Here is an 18912-nt window from a genome sequence, read left to right as displayed (position 1 = left end):
AGGCTTAAGAGTGTGATTCCTCTGTAGTTGGAACACACCCTCCGGTCCCCCTTTTTAAATAGGGGAACCACCACCCCAGTCTGCCAATCCAGGGGAACTGCCCCCGATGTCCACGCAATGCTGCAGAGCCGCGTTAATCAGCACAGCCCCACAACATCCAGAGCCTTAAGGTACTCAGGGCGAATCTCATCCAACCCCGGGGCCTTGCCACCGAGGAGCTTTTTAACAACCTCGGCAACCTCAGCACCAGAGATGGGAGAACCCTACCCAGAGTCCTAAGGCTCTGCTTCTGCAATGGAAGACGTGTTGGTGGGATTAAGGAGGTCTTCGAAGTATTCCGCCCACCGATGCACGACGTCCCGTGTTGAGGTCAGCAGCACACCACCCCCACTATAAACAGTGTTGGTACTACACTGCTTCCCCCTCCTGAGACGCCTCAAAGTGCACAAACATTTAAGTGTTTGTTTTGTGGGGCCGAGGCCTCTGCTCTCCCCAGAAAGGGGTGGGGGAGGGGTGGCTTGGGTAAGGAGGGGAGGGAGTGGGTCTAGGAGGTATTTAGGGGTTGAGGGGGGTTCTGGTTGGGTGGCCCGTACGGGTCATGTTGGTCCCCTCCTTGGGTGGCATCTGGTCTGGTCCCAAGAACTGGTCCCAAGAACAGCTCAAGTCTCCGCTAGGTGCGGAGCCCACCCCCCTACGTCCTGCCCCCCTCCGCTGGCTGGCGCCTTGGCCCGCTGGCGCATTGGCGGCCCTCAGGTTTGGGGCGGGTTCCCGGGTGGGTGCCAGCGCATTCCTGGTGGCTGCTTCGCGGGGCCAGCCCCCCCCCGGGGCTCGGCCGGGGCCTCCGCTGCGGGGGCGGGGCTCTCCTGGGGCCTCGGGGCCCATGGCCGGGACCACTTGGGCGCAGCTGGCTGCCGGAGTAGCCCACGGGCTCGCCCCCAGGGCTCCTGGCGGCTTCGGCATTGCGGTGGGTGGGGGATTTGCTAGGGTTCGTCTCTCCTCTTTCCCTGGGGGGGGGGTGCGGATTTCCTGTGTTGGCCCCTCTTGGGCACCCTCCTTTGGGGGCCCGGGGTTATGGATCCCCTGGCTTTGGTTCTTTACAACCACTACTGAACAATTTCCTTCTGGATAAATTTCACATGCACAACTGCACCCTCACAAACCACCACAGGTGCTAGGTTCCAGGTTCTAAGTGTTCACTTACATACTGAAAGCCCGTAAATTATTTATTTAATTTTTTTGTTTTTTTCTCACTTTCTTTTCTCAGGTATCACTTTACCCATGTCAGCTTAAATAATAATACATATGATTTAGCAATGGCATCAAGGTGTTGCTTTATTGTATCTGTTACACTATGTCTGTTGGTTGTGCTGTTCTTTTTACATCTCTCTTTTCAGGTGATGAAGCAGACGGAAGACGTTTTATCATTCTTTCCCTTTTATCTCTTCTTTCTTTCACCTCTTCTCTTTCTTTTTTCTCTCTTCTTGTTCTTACTTTACTCTCCTACTTAAAAAAACTTATATATTTAAATGTTCTACATTATTTGTTATACAATGTTTTTTAAAGACCTCTAAACAAAGGGGCTGTGCAGTCCCAGCAGCAGATGATTTTCCTCTTCTCCCCTGCACAACACTGGTGTTGATTCAGCTTCTGGCCAGAGTGACGAAACTTCTGCAAAAAATTCTGGAACCTGTAATATGCACCTTTTGATAATTGTTTATTTTTGGTTTAAATTGGTACTCGTGTAACATTTGTAATCATTGTGTCATTTTCATCATGGAAATGGAAGAAGAAGTTAAACCGACTACAAGAATTGGCCCAAAAAGTTGGCTCCATGAATCGGTTTGCCTGATGATGATCTGTACCAGCCTAAAAAAAATCACTTGATCTCTACATGAATGTAGATCATTGAAAGATCTTTTCATTCCTATTCATGTCGCATAATATATATACTTATTTGGAAACAAAAACAGTAAAAGTTTAATCATTTTTCTGCCCATGCAACATTGTAAACTAACCACATTCTTTTTTCTGGGGACATAAATACAAATCTAGGATTTCTTTTCAAAGGTTATTTGTTTTAAGGGGTTTCTTATATTAATTATTGATATGGAGGTTTATTACGGTGAAATAATTTTATTTTTGGACAAGTGATTGTGTTTTAAATTGACTGACATCTCTTTGTCACAGGAGCGCACATCTTTCAGCAGATGATTGGCTGTGAGTGGGAGGATGAGACTGGAGACGTTAGCGGCTACGATCAGTTTGGTTACGATGGAGAAGATTTCATCATACTGGACCTGAGGACACAAACATGGATCGCTCCAAAACAGCAGGCGGTCATCACCAAAAACAAATGGAATAATGACAGATATGCTGCAGAATATGAGAAGTCATACTTAACTCAGATATGTGTTGAGTGGCTGAAGAAGTATGTGAACTATGGGAGGAGCTCACTGCTGAGAACAGGTATTACAAAAACATCATGTGGTATAAAATACACAGCTACATTTATGTATGCACTTTGTTTTGTATAAAATGGCTCTATCCAAGTTTCCATGCAGATATTGGGATTTGCAGCCGATTTTCACTGCATTGTTTTTTCTGTGCCGGGGGGGGGGGGGGGTGGTTCTTACAAAAGACCACAGTCTTCCCCCTGTGTTTATTCTCATATTCTTGAATACATAATTATAGAACTAGCCACAGAGGACTAAATAGAAAAAGTTAAACATTTCAGATTAATTTCACATATTTGTAAGAAATCACTTGGATATTTTCTGATGTTGAACAGTCATAAATGTGAGAAAAAAATTGCATTATGAAGGGCATAAATTCGCTATATTAAAGCATATTTCTGATATTGTAAGGTCTGAAATTTCAATCATCATTTGCATCATCTCCCACATGGTGTCTCACAACCACCTGGGAGTTCTGAGTCCTCACTTTGGGAACCCCTGCTTTACTGTAATGTTAATACAGTAAAGCAGTAGCTCTGGCGTACAGAGCTACTGGGGATTTACCTGGTAGGGTGATGGTTCAGCCCATGGTGGTCCTGTCTGCCCTGTGGTGACACAACACGGTCTTTAGGACCGCATTAGTCCTGGAGTGGTGCTGAAAAGTTGAGAAATAAAAAAAGGAAGCCCTCTGAGTCTAGGAAAATGCAGCAACACATTTAAACATTCTTGACTTGTACTAAAGATGAGCATAAGACAGATGTGCTAAAAAATGCTGGAGGATGATAAAATTATAGTGCAGCAGAGCTATAGCAGTCTATTTCTGCAAAGGTTGTTTTGTCAGGTTCAAGTTTTTGTTCAGAGGTTGTATTTATTATTAATATATAGTAACAGTTTCTTAGAGGAAAGGACAATAATGTAGGATTAGCACTCTTAGTGTTTAGAGCTTGTACTTCATATTGATAATTAATTGCTCAAAAATATTAATATATGCACTGGTGTAACACGGCTATTTATATGGACCAGAAAACAAATATCTCAAGTTTATCAACAGTTACTCTAAATAAATTTTTTACATCTACTCATTACCAAATCAATATAGAAATATTTCAATCAATATCAAATCAATATTAAGGGGAATTATTGCCCAAAGTATTAAAATTTAATTGAATTGTGAGACTCTTAACAATACCTAGCCCTAGCCATGTCAGTCATCTTTTTTTTCCTGCATTTTGAACAACCATGTTCAGAAATTAACTGATCGACTTTCTATCTGTATATATTATTCTATATTAATTATGCATATAAATTGGTTTTCAAGCAAATTCCATTTGCACCTATAAAAAAAGTTGAAACAATTTTGTTTTATATATTTTTCAGATCTTCCATCAGTCTCCTTCCTCCAGAAGAATTCCCGTTCTCCAGTCAGCTGCCACGCTACAGGTTTCTACCCCAACAGAGCACAGATGTTCTGGAGGAAAGATGGAAAGGAGGTTCATGGTGGTGTGGTCAAAGGAGAGATCCTCCCTAACAATGATGGGACCTTCCAGATGAGCGTTGACATTGATCTGTCATCTGTTGCACCTGGAGACTGGAACAAGTATGAATGTGTGTTTCAGCTCTCTGGGGTCAATGATATCAACAGACTGGGGAAATCAAAAATCCGGAGCAATGAATGTAAGTAATTGTGTTAAATGTAACATGTTTATAGGTAAAAATCTGCTGATATCAAAGTCTAGTCTGCCTTGATTGTGTTTTATAATTTACATTCAGTTTTGAAGCTTAGATCAGAATAATTTTTCTTGGGAACATAATCAGCCTGTACCAAAGTTAGAACAAGTGATATGCTGCCATTACAGTCTTAACCAATTGTCCATGTTTCTTTATATTATCAGTAAATATCAGCAGGGGTGGAAATTCGCTCTAGCCACTGGCTAAATATAATTTATGAAGTGGTGGATAAAATTGAAGAATGCACCAGCCAAAGTGGCAGGTTTGCCATTAGGATTTGTCTATTCAAAACTCTAATTACATATATCTGTAATTCAGTTTTGCCTAATAAGATTCTAATAATTTAGCCATTATTTTCATATGTAATTTAGTGTCATGTCAGAATGACATTAGCTATACCTTAAATCAAATAAATACTAGTCACAGTGACATTGCGACTAGTCAAAATTATATTCTATATATCTCCTCCTCCCCGTTATTGTCACGATTTGTTATATGAACCCGAACACATGCCACACACGAAGCTTAGCTTTGAGGATTTATTGAAAGAGGGATGGGTGGTAATGAACCAGTGTCTGTAACCAAGCTGGAGCAGGAGGATGAAGATGGCAGGAAACCCAGCAGCTAACAGAGGCTTGACTTGAGGCACAGAGGAGACAGGAACCCAGCAGCTAACAGAGGCCTCACTTGAAGCTCTGAGGAGGCAGGATAATCCAGCAGTCAGCAGAGGCCTCAATAGAAGGAGAGCGGTTGGCAGGTAAATCCAGCAGCTAGCAGAGGCTTGAAGCAGAGAGGTGGCAGAGTAATTCAGCAGCGAGCAGAGGCCTTACTTGAAACTCAGGGGAGAGACAGGAAAATCCAACAGCAGGCAGAGACTTTAACTAGAGACATCGAGGTGGCAGGGTTCCAGCGCCAAACCAGGCTGACAGACGTGAAGTGAGTGGAGTCTGATGACGAACGGCCAGGGAAGAGAAGTCAGAGGGAGGCTGGCAGATGGAGTAAGTTCTGACTAATAAACAGGGAAAAAAAGCCATATATATATATATATATATATATATATATATATATATATATATATATATACTCAGATATATATACTCATATATATCTATATATATATATATATAACTCAGATATGTGTTGAGTTGCTGAGTGTGCAGTCAGGGGAGGTAAGTGAGGCCAGGCCTCACTTGTCATCATGGAAAGAAAGAAAATATATAATGATGATAACAATATAAAGTGTGATTCACTCAGTCATTTGTAATAAAGAGTAATTTTTTTATTTTTTATTTTATCATTTCTGATCAGTTTTTCTTCAAAATTGCGGAAGTTTTGCTATTTTTCATGTAAATCCTTGGTGGCGCTTGATAGAGAAGCCGGTGAGGCCGCAGCGAGCTTGGCCTCCCAAAATTGTGATTGCGCAATCCCATGTTAACTTCGCTGGCTTCCATTCTGTGAATGCATCTTTCTGTCTCTAGATCATAAATTCAATTGTTCAAACAGTTATGAACTGATTTTCCATAATTTAATGTATGTGGATTACAAATTGTGTTTTGGTCATCAAACTGTGTGCAGGTAACATGTTTTCGTGCTGCTGGCCGATCATAACCGGCAAAGAACGGGTTGTAGGTGAGGCCGGCAGTTCCTTGGCCTGTAGGCAGGGGGCGCTCTAGGGGCACCGCTTGTGATCCCAAAACTGTAAAGTGACAGCAAGTTATGGATGTATTATTAGCGAGTTATGCTAAACAAGTAAAGCACTAAAAAGACTTAAAACAAACAGGACTGATCAAGGAAGGCTTTCCTCCCTGGCAGTGAGCTCTATTGAGAGTGAGAGACTTTTAAAACTTAAGGAAAGAAAATCATGACTTTTACCGGAAAGTAATCAATGTTTTTTGTGCAAAAAGAGGGTTGTATGGACTTAATTTATAAGCAGAGGTAAGAAAGCAATAGTTATTCATGTTTGTTGTTTGTAATGAAATGTGCGTAAAACTCCATATTCTCTGTCTGGAAAGATGACATTTTACTCATGAACCTCATCAATAAATTAGAGATAAAGAATAGATGAGCTGAAATTATGGGGAAAATGACATCAAGCCATTAATATTAAAGACAAATTAATGTTACATTAAGTTTATACTCTTTCAGGAGTTGATTAGTATTTGTCAACAGACATTCGTAGCTATATTACCTCAATGACGTGAAGTTGTTGTTATGAATAACATAAACCAGTTGTTGTTTGGTTGTAGGTTTTGTTTATTGCACAGTGAATTAAAGTGAATTAAACGGGCAAGCCGGTTAAATTGTCAACAAATAAGAAATTACAACCTTTAGTCTTTGATAGTCCTCAAAAAATACAAATTCAAACCAATCATTTAGACCTTCACAGTAAATCATATATACAGATAACCAAAGTTGAGATGGATTTAATTCACAGGCATCTTAATCTCTTATGATTTCTCATCGAACACAGAGGACATAATTTATCAGTATCAAACCACACTGTTAAACACAATTAGCATAGTGCTAACTAGCTGCTAATGTAGGGATGGACAGTAATTAAATATTCCAATATTTCAATATACATTAAAGGTTATAGTTACAGCATATGTCGCTGACTGATGTTCTGGGTTTCATGTGTTTAATTTTTTAAAGCAAATATTTCTAAAATGTTATATTGGAGGAGTTTTATAAATATGGCAGAGTAATCTTCCTAAGCTTGTACAGGCATCTGTTTTGGGCTTTCTTTGGAGTCCTTCTGTGGCTTTCATTTTGTTTATATCAATATCTTAATTATATTGTATCAACCGAAATTAAGAATTATATCATGATATAAGTTTTGGTTATATCGTCCAGTCCTATGCTAATGTACAGAATCACCATGAAACCACAGCATGTTTTGGTAACTTAATGCTAATACAAAAAAACATCATGATTCAAACTTGTTTACAGTGTTCAAAGTCAACTCATCACTTTTGGACAGATAAATAATCAAAACCATAACATTTTATATTTATGAATTTTTTTATACTTTTTCATATGTCAGGACAGAATATGATACCTTTATCTTAGTGATAGCGGTTGTAACGGTAAAACATGGTTTTTGTTTTTGTTTGTTTTCTTCTAGTGATCCTTCCAGTGACCCTCTCTCTGAAGTATTTCTACACTGCATCTTCTGGAATAGCAAACTTTCCTTCATACGTGTCTGTTGGGTTGGTGGATGATGTTCACATAAGTTACTGTGACAGCAACATCAAGAAAAATACTCCTAAACAGGAATGGATGAATGAGGTAAAGTCAGAACATCCAAGTTACTGGAAGGAGGAAACTCAGACATGTTTGGACAAAAAGGAAACCTTCAGAGAAAACCTAGAGATTGCAAAACAGCGCTTCAACCAGACAGGAGGTTTGTTAATTTTAAGCATATCACATATTTTTAAACACTGTTTTTTTTTCCTGCATTCATGCATAGTCCTCTGAGTGATTATTATTAGTGTTGCGCCGATGCCATTTTTTGTCCCCAATACGATACCCGATACCTGGCTGTGCAGTACTGGCCAGTGTTGGGGAGTAACGGATTACATGTAACAACGTTACGTAATTTAATTACAAAAAAGAGTAACTGTAATTCGTTACAGTTACAATGAGAAAATATGTAATTCAGTTAGTTACTTCCGAAAATATCAGGAATTACAAATTTAGTTAATTTTTTTTTTTTAAATATAAAGAAAAACCTTTTGCGAATTATGTAATGATATTTTTATTGCTTCGCACCCTGTATCGCCGTTTCCCGTTACGGCTCCTTGTCTCTAACCTGACAGAAGCCAGCTGCATGTCTCGCTCCGCCTAGCTCCACGGAGCTAGGCGGAGCGAGACATGCAGCTGGCTTCTGTCAGGTTACCTTGTCTCTATCACTCTGGTGATCCATCCTGTGCTGGTGGAGCCTTCTGAAAGAACAGCAAGCGAGCGGACGTTTTACGGTTTTATTTCAGCTCAAGCAGCGCTTAAAAAATGACAGCCTTCAAGCTTGTTGACAGCCACCTCTTGTTATTCACACACAACAATAAACCGTGAGAGCCGACGTGTGTTGTGAAACTGCAAAGCTTTGTCTTAAGCGGAAAATCAAACGCGCGTCTACACAGCTCAGCGTTGACAGTGTTGCGTTCGTGAGCGTCGGAAAGCTATGGTGCATTCAGGAGCATGGGCCATTTCAGTTTTACAACGAAAAAGGCAGAAAACGGAACAGAACTTAACTCATACAATAATGTACTTATCCAGAAACAGTGTGGGCTTTCTTACAGTACTGAATGCTCTGTAATTGTATTTCTGTTATTTTTGATTATGCACATCTGCTAGCTTTTTATTCTAAAAAATCTATAATATCACAGCAGCAAATTATCAAAGTTTTTCAAAGCCTGTTTAAAAGCTCCAAATGGGGCTTCAGATCATACAGCAACAATTGTGCTGTCATTGTTTTACGGGGCAGAATTTGCATTTGCTGACTCTTGTCCTTTAACTACTGATGGATATACAGGAATAGAGTCATACAAGTGTCAATTCCCAATTCCGCTTTTTTTAAGGTTCACATTCAGTTCTCAAAAATTAAATGTTAAACATGGGTCAATACTCATTAAAACCTTAAAGTAATCAAAAAGTAATCAAAAGTAATTAGTTGCATTACTTTTTAAAAGTAATCAAAAAAGTTACACTACAATTACATTTTAAACAAAGTAACTTGTAACTGTAACGGATTACATTTTTAAAGTAACTTACCCAACACTGGTACTGGCCGATACCGATACCATCTGTTTGAAAGTGATGTGTGTGTGTGTATATATGAAGAACTGCATACTATTTAGGGTAGTAGAACTTTTTATTGCCTATCTGGAATGGGTGACAATAGTTGAATGAACTTTTGGCTCTGAAAGGCCAAAATAGTGTAACATTCGTGAAATTATAACATGTATAATAGTAGTGCAACACTAAGACAGTGAAATTACATTAATAATTGAATAATCTCTTTTAAACCCTGAGTTTTGGCTCTGAAATGCCAAAATAGTACAACTTTCATGAACTTATATAACATGTAACATATAACAATAGTAGTCGGGAGAGAGAAGGCTGTGTTCAAGTGACATACAAACATCAAAATGGTATCGGTGCCTATTTGTTGGTACTCGCCGATACCAATACCATTTTAGTGCTGGATCGGAGCCCCGTCCGATACTAGTATTGGTATCGGTGCAACACTAATTATTATACAAAATTACTAATGTTTATCCGAAGGTATTTACTTTTGTTTAATTCACTTAACACAGAAGTTATTTTGTTTGTGTCTTAAATGTGGGTCATTGAAAAATCTTTTCATTCCTATTCATGTTTTATAATCTAGATTATTATTATTTGGGAAAAAAGCAGTAAGCGTTTAAAGGTATTTTGCCTGTGCCACATTAAAACTTAGGAAACATATTTTATGAGGTCAGAAATACAAAGTTAGGGTTTTTGCTCAATGTTTTTTTTAATTAAAACTTTTACTTAACCAGGCAAAACACCCAATGAGATCAAGCGCTCTTTTACAAGGATGATCTGACAGCAAAACAACAAAACAAGGATTAACAACATAAAATGTGAATAAAATTTAAGAGTTGTAATTTCAGTAACAACTGAAAGATTTAAAACCATAATAATAATAAAAACCATCAAAGGATTCCTGTTTTGGGTTTCTGAAGATGGAGCAGAAGGTCGTCAGCAAAACAAGTTCTGACAGTTTCAGTTCAGATTGGAGGCCATTCCAAGCAGAGAGAATAGAAACTGAATGCTTCCTTTTTGTTTTTGGTATAAATATTTGGTTCAGAGAGATACAAATTGTTCCTAGAGCGTAAAGCATAAGTTCTCCAAAAAAAAGTGTACTGGTATTAACTTTGAACCAGGCCAGTAACAGCCTTGTGAACCAGTCATCCAGTCTGTAAATCACCTTACATTCAATGAGAAAGGCATGTCAGCTTGAACATATAACTCACAATGATGAGTGAGAGGCTACAACCAGTGATAAACCTGAATGTGCGCAGTGATAGGTAGGAGTCAAAGACTGAAGCACACAAACTGCATCTCCATAACTACAGGTAAAAAAAAAATAAGTAGCTAAAATAAGTCTTCTGAGCTCTGAGGGAGAAACATGACTTGTTTCTATAATAGTTATTAAAGTTTCACCCTTAATTTAGAAATCAAGTTTTGACATGAATTTTAAAGGAGAGCTTATTAATAGCTATATATAGCTATGAATGGGTACCTTTTAACATTTGAACAAATACAGTACCGATACGCGGTACCTGGAAATAGATACTGTATTCGGTACTTTTGTGTGTTGATGTAGAAATACATTTTTGTTTATTAATAAAAGCTCTACATTTTTAAATTCTACATATTTATTTCTCAATATATAAACTGGTTTGGAGCTACAAATGAATATTAATAAATAATTTATGAAATTTAATACACTGCGTGAATCAGAGGCACAGAGAGAACGAGGTGAACACGGGATTGAAGATGTGTGTAAATACAAATCAGGGAATTTATGCTACAGTTTCAGAGAAGAATCAAAAAATATTTTTTTTTTATCCCACTTTGTAAATCAGGGGGGATGTGTTTACAATGAAGGAACAAAGAGGCTTTCCTCTCTGCTCGCTTTGCTCTGACTGCAAGAGGGTTACACAACGAGGCAGCTGTCTGTCAGACCGTCCGTGGAGAATTGTGAATGGCTGACCGCTCTGCCAAGATTATAAACTCCAGAACGATTGTTACTTTCCTGGGAAGTCACGATAACAAAAGAAAGTCGCTAGATTTTTCGCTAGTTGCTTTTTTGACAAAAGGTCGCTGAATGAGTCTGAAAAGTCGCTAAATTATACCAAAAAAAGTAAAAAACAAAGCAACTGGACTTGTTTTCCGTAGTGAAGACGTTTCACTTCCTCTCCAGGAAGCTTTCTCAATTCAATCAGTAAACGATCAGTAATGATGAGTTCCAAGCTTTATACTACTGCCAAACAAAGGCCTTGTAATGGCTTAGATAACATGCAAATTGAACCGAAACAGGTCCTCTCCTCTGTAACGAAGAGTCGTTATGGTTGTTATTGGCCTGGCTTAAAGGAAATTCGATAAATTATAGCGAGAAATTCTCTAAATTGGCAGCAGTAATCAGGTGCTTCCTGATATTAGAAGTATTCTCGCCACTGGCCTTGAACTTCCCCTCACAAATATTGCAGCGAGCGTGATCTGCAGCACGTTTTTAAAAGTGGCGATTTCTATCAGCTGTGATTTGCTGACTGGACCAGCGAGACCAGCAACTACTGTTGTCATCACGCTGTTATGCGTGCAACGCTGTGTTTATGTTCGGCGTGGAAAATCACCCACTCTTCTACTCTCTCGCTGTCACAGTGATACGTTTTAGGCACTGAAACATGGTACCGTTAGATTTTACTGAATCGGCAAGGCAAGGCAAATTTATTTGTATAGCATATATCAGTACAGGGACAATGCAAAGTGCTTTATATGATATAGGAAAAAAACAGAATAAAAGCAAGTAGGAATAAAATGTAGAAACAACATAGAACATGGGAGAATAGAAACTAAAAGCAAACATTAAAAACAGTTGGACTACAGAGTTGAACTAATTATGCTTTAGTAAAACAGTTTAACTAGAACAGTCAAAGATAATCCTGAATAAATGTGTTTTTAACCTTGATTTAAAGGAACTCAGGCTTTCAGCACTTTTACATTTTTTTGGGAGTTTGTTCCAGATCAGTGGAGCATAGGAACTAAATGCTGCTTCTCCATGTCTGGTTCTGGTTCTGGTTCTGCAGAGCAGGCTGGAGCCAGAAGACCTGAGTGGTCTGGAGGGTTGATGCCCTGATAACAAGTCTGTGATGTAGTACCGACGGGATTTGGTCAATACCTTTTAAAAGTACCGAATTTGGTACCCATCCTGATTTATAGTTGCTGACTTGTTGTTTGAGGATAACTAGTTGGTAATTTAAACATTTATTGTTTTAATGGCAGCAGCTCAGCGTAGCTCCCTGGTGTCTCATAGAAAACATTTTGATGTGAAGAATTCTTTCCACCAACCAGTTTATAGTGTGGTGCAGCGCCACACGCTCGTAAAAATTAATAGTATTTTGCCAGTGTCCCATTACAGTCAATAAACAGAGCAACGCAAAACTTTTTTGAATCTAATGCCTCAAATACATAATTTAAAACTTTTAAGGCAGCAGAAGCAGATCTGTGCTGCTTCATAAAACCTGACAGTTTAAAATGTTCATCAATTGAGCAGAGCCCAGTTTTTTTTTTTTTTTTTTTCAAAAACTTAAACCAGGATGAATGATCTTGAGATAAATAACTAAATTGAACCTTAAATAGTAAATATTTACATATTTGTTTGCTTAAATGTTTCTGTTTGGTTTTGATAGAAAAGTTTCTTACGCTACAATATTTTAAGAGGAATTAATGGATTGTGTTTGTCTCTTTGTCTCAGGAGCGCACATCTTTCAGCAGATGATTGGCTGTGAGTGGAATGGTGAGACTGGAGAGGTCAGAGGTCATGATCGGTTTGGTTACGATGGAGAAGACCTCATCGTACTTGACCCAACGACACAAACATGGATCGCTCCAAAACAGCAAGCTGTCATCACCATAAACAAGTGGAATCAAAACAGATATGCTGCAGAATATGAGAAGTCGTACTTAACTGAGATATGTGTTGAGTGGCTGAAGACGTATTTGAACTATGGGAGGAGCTCACTGCTGAGAACAGGTATTAAAAAATATCATCTGGTTTTAAATGCACAGCTACATTTAGGTGTGCACTGTACCATACCATATTTATTTATAAAGCGCTTTACAAATACAAAGGTTAACTAAGTACTGTACACACACAACTCAAAATAACAGTAAATTTAAAATAGACAAAACACAGACAAATTAAAATAAACAAGACAGTTAAAAACAGTAAAAGTAATGAAAATTTTAAAATAGTCATCCTGTCAGGATGTGCAAAAGGCTTCAGCAGACAGATGTGTCTTGAACTCTGAAAGAGAGGAGGCCTGCCTGACATCCAGTGGCAGATTATTCAACATTGTTTCGCTACAGTGAAGGCACAATCCCCTCTTAGTTTCCATTTTAATTTAGAAATACCGCTACGAAAACAGAGCTAAGAATAAGTAAAATTTTCTTACAATTTATTTATTTAAGTTTATTTGGTAGGGACAGACAACATCGATAAATATAGATAAACTGAATAAAACAGCAGTCCAATGTTTGCGTCATAGTACAATTCCAAAAAAAAGTAAAAAACAAGGCAACTGGACTTGTTTTCCATAGTAGAAGACGTTTCGCTTCCTCTCCAAGAAGCTTTCTCAATGGCATACCGTGCACGTGACGTCACCGTCTCAAGAGCAACGCACCTTTTGCCGCTTAAGCCGGGCGTACACTGTACGAGTTTTTCAGTCGTGGTACTTATATACATCTCAAACTGTGCGACGGAACCGCGGGGTTTAAAAAGTTCACCGCTCACGATCTGTGCGGCGCGACGCTCGGACGAGACCGGACTGCTCACACTGTACGCTACGTCCCCTCTGGGACCGCTCGCTGTGGTGGCAGAGGCAGGCGAGCGACGGTGGTTGACAGGGACCCAGAGCAGGGGTTCGAGCCCAGCTCTGGCGAGGCCCGCAGGAGGCACCGGGCGTCGGGGGAACGGAGGGGAGAGAGGAGAGACGAAATGCATCGGCGGCCGCGCTACACGGCAGGTCGCCTGCCCCCCCCCCCCAGCAAGAGGAGGAGTGCCGAAACAGGCGGCCAGCGCGTTGCGCTGACCGGACGGCTCGCCCTCCCCAACACCGGAGGTTGCTTCAGGGACGCCCGCTTCCCTCCCTCCGCTGGCGGGGACGGAGAGGAGGGGAGGGCGCCCCCTCGTAGCTCTGCTTGAACAGCAGGATGCGCTCACGAAAACCTCACGACAGCCGACTGAATTTCAAACATGTTTGATTTTCACGATCGTCCGATTCCTGATCTGGAGGTAGTCGTGAGAAGCCAGTCCCCCCTCCTCCCCCCCTCTAACATCAAGCTGAAATTCGGCCCGATTCAAAAAATGCTCGCACGACTGAAGAATCGGCCCGAAAAGGGGAAAAACTCGTACAGTGTACGCCCGGCTTTAGGTAGGACATACAGGTAGAGAACGCCCGTAGCAACCAGCTATTACACGCACAACAGAAACAGCGATATGACCGACTTTGCAGCCGTTAAACTTTCCCAAGACGATGTCCCAGGCGCACGGATTACTGGTCGCACTGTCGAAGAACACACCAACCTTCAGCTCAAACGATGGCTTGAGGTTCGAGGGCTTAAAAAAAAGGAAAACGGGCTGAGTTGATCGAACACTAAGCTTTGTGTTTTTTTTTCCTGCGCGGCGGTCATGGCGTCATCGGCCGTTTTTTTGTTTGTAATCACCGTCCAGGGATGGGTATATGTTTAATGTTTGTCTTATTTGAAATGTTTTTGAGTAAGCTATCCTGGTAGCAGGGTATCATGTTAGCGCCTGCTACCATGATAGCCTATATGCTATCATGGTAGCAGGCGCTTCATTATTAACATGTCGGCCACCAAAATACTCTTACCTGTTCACTACTTGATGTCGCTGGAATTGGGTCAGGATGTTCTTCGGTTGTGCCCTTTCCTCCAACAAAATGCTTGCTACATATGTAGGCCGACCGCCCCGGTGTTCCAAGCGCACACATCTCTCCTTGGCAGTCTTGAAGAAAACATCCTTCATATGCGGCCGATCAGCGTACCTCGAGTCGCTGTTGCACGTTCCATAGCAACAATGTTTAAAAACCATGGTTTTGGATTTGGAAAAAGCAGTCGTTTACCGAGTAAAACCAAGGGTAGCGCACAGCTCTTTTACAGCGAAACAGCGGCGGACTATGCAAGCTTGTCCTACTGCGTACCATGTGATGTGACGTCATCGTGACGTTACGTTTCTAAAAATAGCTCGCTCGCGGTACGCCATTCAAAAAGTCTGGAGTAATGTGGAGTAACAAGCTTTATACTACTGCTAAACAAAGGCCTTGTACCGGCTTAGATACCATGCAAATTCGACAGAAACAGGACCACCCCTTAGTAATGGGCGGTCGTTAAAGCCATTAAGTCAGCAGAATGGACCGAAACTGGTCCACTCCTCTGTAACGAGGGGTCGTTAGGGTTGTTATTGGCCTGGCTTAAAGGAACAATGTTTTGATCACCCGAATGAGGGTGAGAGTTAAGGTGATGGTTGGCCGGAATTAATTCTATAGCTGTGTTGTAAGTTTTTGAGAGTTGGAACCTAAGGCCTCCTCCTCTTTTCATGATTGTTTTTTCTCTGAACGTAGATGGCTTCCTTCACAACCCTTTCAAAGCATCTGTTTTCTTTGTCCAAAATGTGAACAGTTTGGACTTTATCTGTTTATTGTAATCTATTTCATTATAATGTATATGAATTAGTTACAAGCAAAAGTAATTTACAGCTGTAAAAGAACTACAAAAGATTTGTTTCACATATTCTGCAGATCTTCCATCAGTGTCCTTCCTCCAGAAGTCTTCCTCGTCTCCAGTCAGCTGCCACGCTACAGGTTTCTACCCCAACAGAGCAGAGATGTTCTGGAGGAAAGATGGAGAGGAGGTTCATGGTGGTGTGGTCAAAGGAGAGATCCTCCCTAACAATGATGGGACCTTCCAGATGAGCGTTGACATCGATCTGTCATCTGTTGTAACAAGAGACTGGAACAAGTATGAATGTGTGTTTCAGCTCTCTGGGGTCAATGAAGAAATCGTCCATAGACTGGAGAGAACAAGAATTAGGAGCAATGAATGTAAGTAATTGAATCAGAATTTTTTGTTTGTCACTGTGTTACCATGGCAAAATTTCTCTTTGGCTACTCCGGTTTACATTACACATAATGAAGGCAAAAAACCTGACAAACAAACATGCAATGAACATGGGTTACATTTTTATTTTATTTTTTTAGCGTTCAGGAAAGTCACAGATAAAGATAATGAAGTTGTAAGGTGCTTATTGTGCAGTGATGATTTCAGGCTTCGTTTACAGAAATGTGCATATAGGTTTTCAGAGATGATAGTGTGCTGTAGGCAGTAACATTAAGGTGATTGTAACGTATGATGGGTCAGTAACAGTGGGGTGGTTTTAAAACGTTAGACTGCAGTCTCCCATCAGGGGGCAATTGTCCTCACAGCTCTTGGGTAGAAGCTGTATGTGTTAGCACAGAGCTGAGTGCAGTGCTAATGAGACAGCATCCTCTGTGGAGCGATTCTCCCTGTAAGCACACTGCAGGCTGTCCAGGCCAGCAGGGATGGCATCCTTGATGTACTTTAGGAGGATCCTCTGGAAGAACTTTATGATGACGGCGGTCAGAGCAACAGGATGATAGTCATTGAGGCAGGTGTTGGTTGGCTTTTTGGGGACTGACACAATGATTTCAGGTAAGGAGAGCTGCAGGGAGAGGTTGAAGATGTCCAGAAAACTCCTGCTAGCTAGCAGTGTTGTAGTCAAGTCACTATGCCTCGAGTCCGAGTCCAGGTTCGAGTCTCCAGTGTTCAAGTCCGAGTCATTAAAAAAAAATCCGAGTCAAGTCCGAGTTGAGTCACTATTGATCCAAGTTCGTTGTAGGAACATGCCGTGACGTGTGATGTATGACATGAAGCAGTAACATTCCATTGCACTAATAATGGCGTTCTGCGAGCGAGCTAGTTTTAGAACGTGACGTCATATCACGTACAGGGCAAATATGCGTTTTCCTCTTTCGCTGTAGTTACCCTTGGTTTTACTCGGTAAAACGACCGCTTTTTCTAAGTCGAAGACGTCTCCTAACCATGGTTTTTAAACATTGTTGTTATGGAACGTGCAACAGCGACTCAAGGTACGCTGATAGGCCGCATATGAAGGATGTTAAAGCCGCAAGCGGCGTCGATCGGCCCTCGCTGCCAAGCATCGCTCCGGCCTGTTGGCCACCGCCGCGGTGCCGGCCGGCCGGCGGGGTTCGCGCACCGCCGTGGTGCCGGCCCATGACTCACAAAAAATCTGGTGCAGATCGGTCGATGCGGTGAGGAGATACAGCCGTTTGATAATGATGATGCATTTGGCCACCGGACCGGACTAAATTGTTCGGCAGGCCGGACAATTTGTACTGATTCCTGGACGGTGACTACAAATAGAAAAAAAATGGCCGATGACGCCATGAACGACTTACCTTTCTATCAACTCGGCCCGTTTTCCAGTCTTTCTAAGCCCTCGACACTCAATCCATCGTTTGAGCTGAATGTTGGTATGTTGTTCCACAGTTCTACCAGTAAACCGGGCGCCTGGACATCCTCTTACGATAGTTTAACAGCTGTAAAGTCGGTCATATCGTTGTGTCTGTTGCATGTGTAACGGCTGGTTGCTACGAGCGCTCTCACACTGTTTGCCCAACCTTAGCGGCAAGGGGCGTTGCTCATGAGATGGTGACGTCACGTGCGCGATACGCCATTTAAATATTAAAAATAAAAACCAAATAATATTCTAATGACATATTAAAATTATAGCCTAATGATATAAAAAAAAGTTGAGTCTTTTTCTCAATTTCCGAGTCAGAATGATCTGAATGTAGGAGTCCGAGTCCAAGTTTGAGTCATCAGTGCTCAAGTCCAAGTCAAGTCACGAGTCTCTAAATTTAGCTAATGACTCGGACTCGAGTCTCGGACTCGAGTACTACAACACTGGTAGCTGGTCAGCACAGAATTTAATCGTCCGGGGTGACACATTGTCTGAGCCTGCAGCCTTGTTGGTGTTGACCTTTTCCCTGAAAGAGGTCACTTGGTGGAGCTGCAGGACGAGAGGCTGATGGTTCTCCTCAGGAAGATGTTCAGGCTCCCTGCTGCTTGGAGAATCAAAGCGTGTGAAGAAGCTGTTTAAGGTGTCAGGGAGAGTCGGGTCATTGCTCAGCTGCTGGTCGCTGCGCTTGTAGTCCGTGATGGTTCTGATGCGTCTCCACATGCTGCGTGAATTGTTGCAGCTGAAGTGGTCCTCTATGCGCTGCTTGTACCTTTGCTTGGCCTTCTGGATGCCTTTTTTAGGTTAACTTCTAGTCCTGCTACAGGCCAGTCTGTCTCCAGATCTGAACGCTGCATTCTGGGCCTTCAGCTGGAACCGAGCTGTCCACTCATGGTTTCTGGTCAGGAAACACTCTGATTGTCTTTGTGGGTAGGACAGCCTCAGTGCAGAAGTGATATATGAAAACACAGATAATGTGTAGCTTTCTAAGTCAGCGAAATTAGTGTGAATGAAGAGTAACATACGTATACTGCTCTTGTACCACTTGAAACATAATTTAATTATAGACAACAAAGACAGAACTCATGTTTCCATGTTTTTTTTTTAATGCAACTTATAGTCTGGTGCGACTTACCATATTTTTCGGACCATATGATGCACCGGATTAAAAGGCACACAGTGAATTAACGTGTCTGTGTGTGTCTTTGTGTGTCTTTGTTCACATATAAGACTCACCGTTGAACATGATGATCATCGTTGTTGTTGATGCTCTGGTTGTTCTTGGCCTTATTGGTGTGATTGGATTCATCCTTTACAAGAAGAACAACGGTGAGAAATGGTTATTTTATCTTTCTTTTTCTTTATTTTGATTGTTGACTTTTACCC

General features: G+C 41.1%; 1 protein-coding gene across 4 annotated transcripts in view; it reads left to right on the top strand.

Moving 5' to 3' along the window:
* Positions 1-18912, top strand: part of LOC105924466 (H-2 class I histocompatibility antigen, K-D alpha chain) — a 159075-nt gene that overhangs the window by 62702 nt on the left and 77461 nt on the right. For 2 of the 4 annotated variants that reach the window (XM_036145805.1, XM_036145807.1), the window contains exons 3-8: positions 2188-2466; positions 3831-4127; positions 7306-7584; positions 12703-12981; positions 15767-16069; positions 18757-18855. In XM_036145805.1, coding sequence (XP_036001698.1) covers positions 2188-2466; positions 3831-4127; positions 7306-7584; positions 12703-12981; positions 15767-16069; positions 18757-18855 — 1536 coding nt within the window. The remainder of the gene's footprint in view (positions 1-2187; positions 2467-3830; positions 4128-7305; positions 7585-12702; positions 12982-15766; positions 16070-18756; positions 18856-18912) is intronic. The other 2 variants (XM_036145806.1, XM_036145808.1) reach the window with 2 other exon arrangements.

Source organism: Fundulus heteroclitus, chromosome 13 (genome assembly GCF_011125445.2).
Source record: "Fundulus heteroclitus isolate FHET01 chromosome 13, MU-UCD_Fhet_4.1, whole genome shotgun sequence".
NCBI lineage: Eukaryota > Metazoa > Chordata > Actinopteri > Cyprinodontiformes > Fundulidae > Fundulus > Fundulus heteroclitus.
This window is presented reverse-complemented; position numbering and strand designations above follow the sequence as displayed.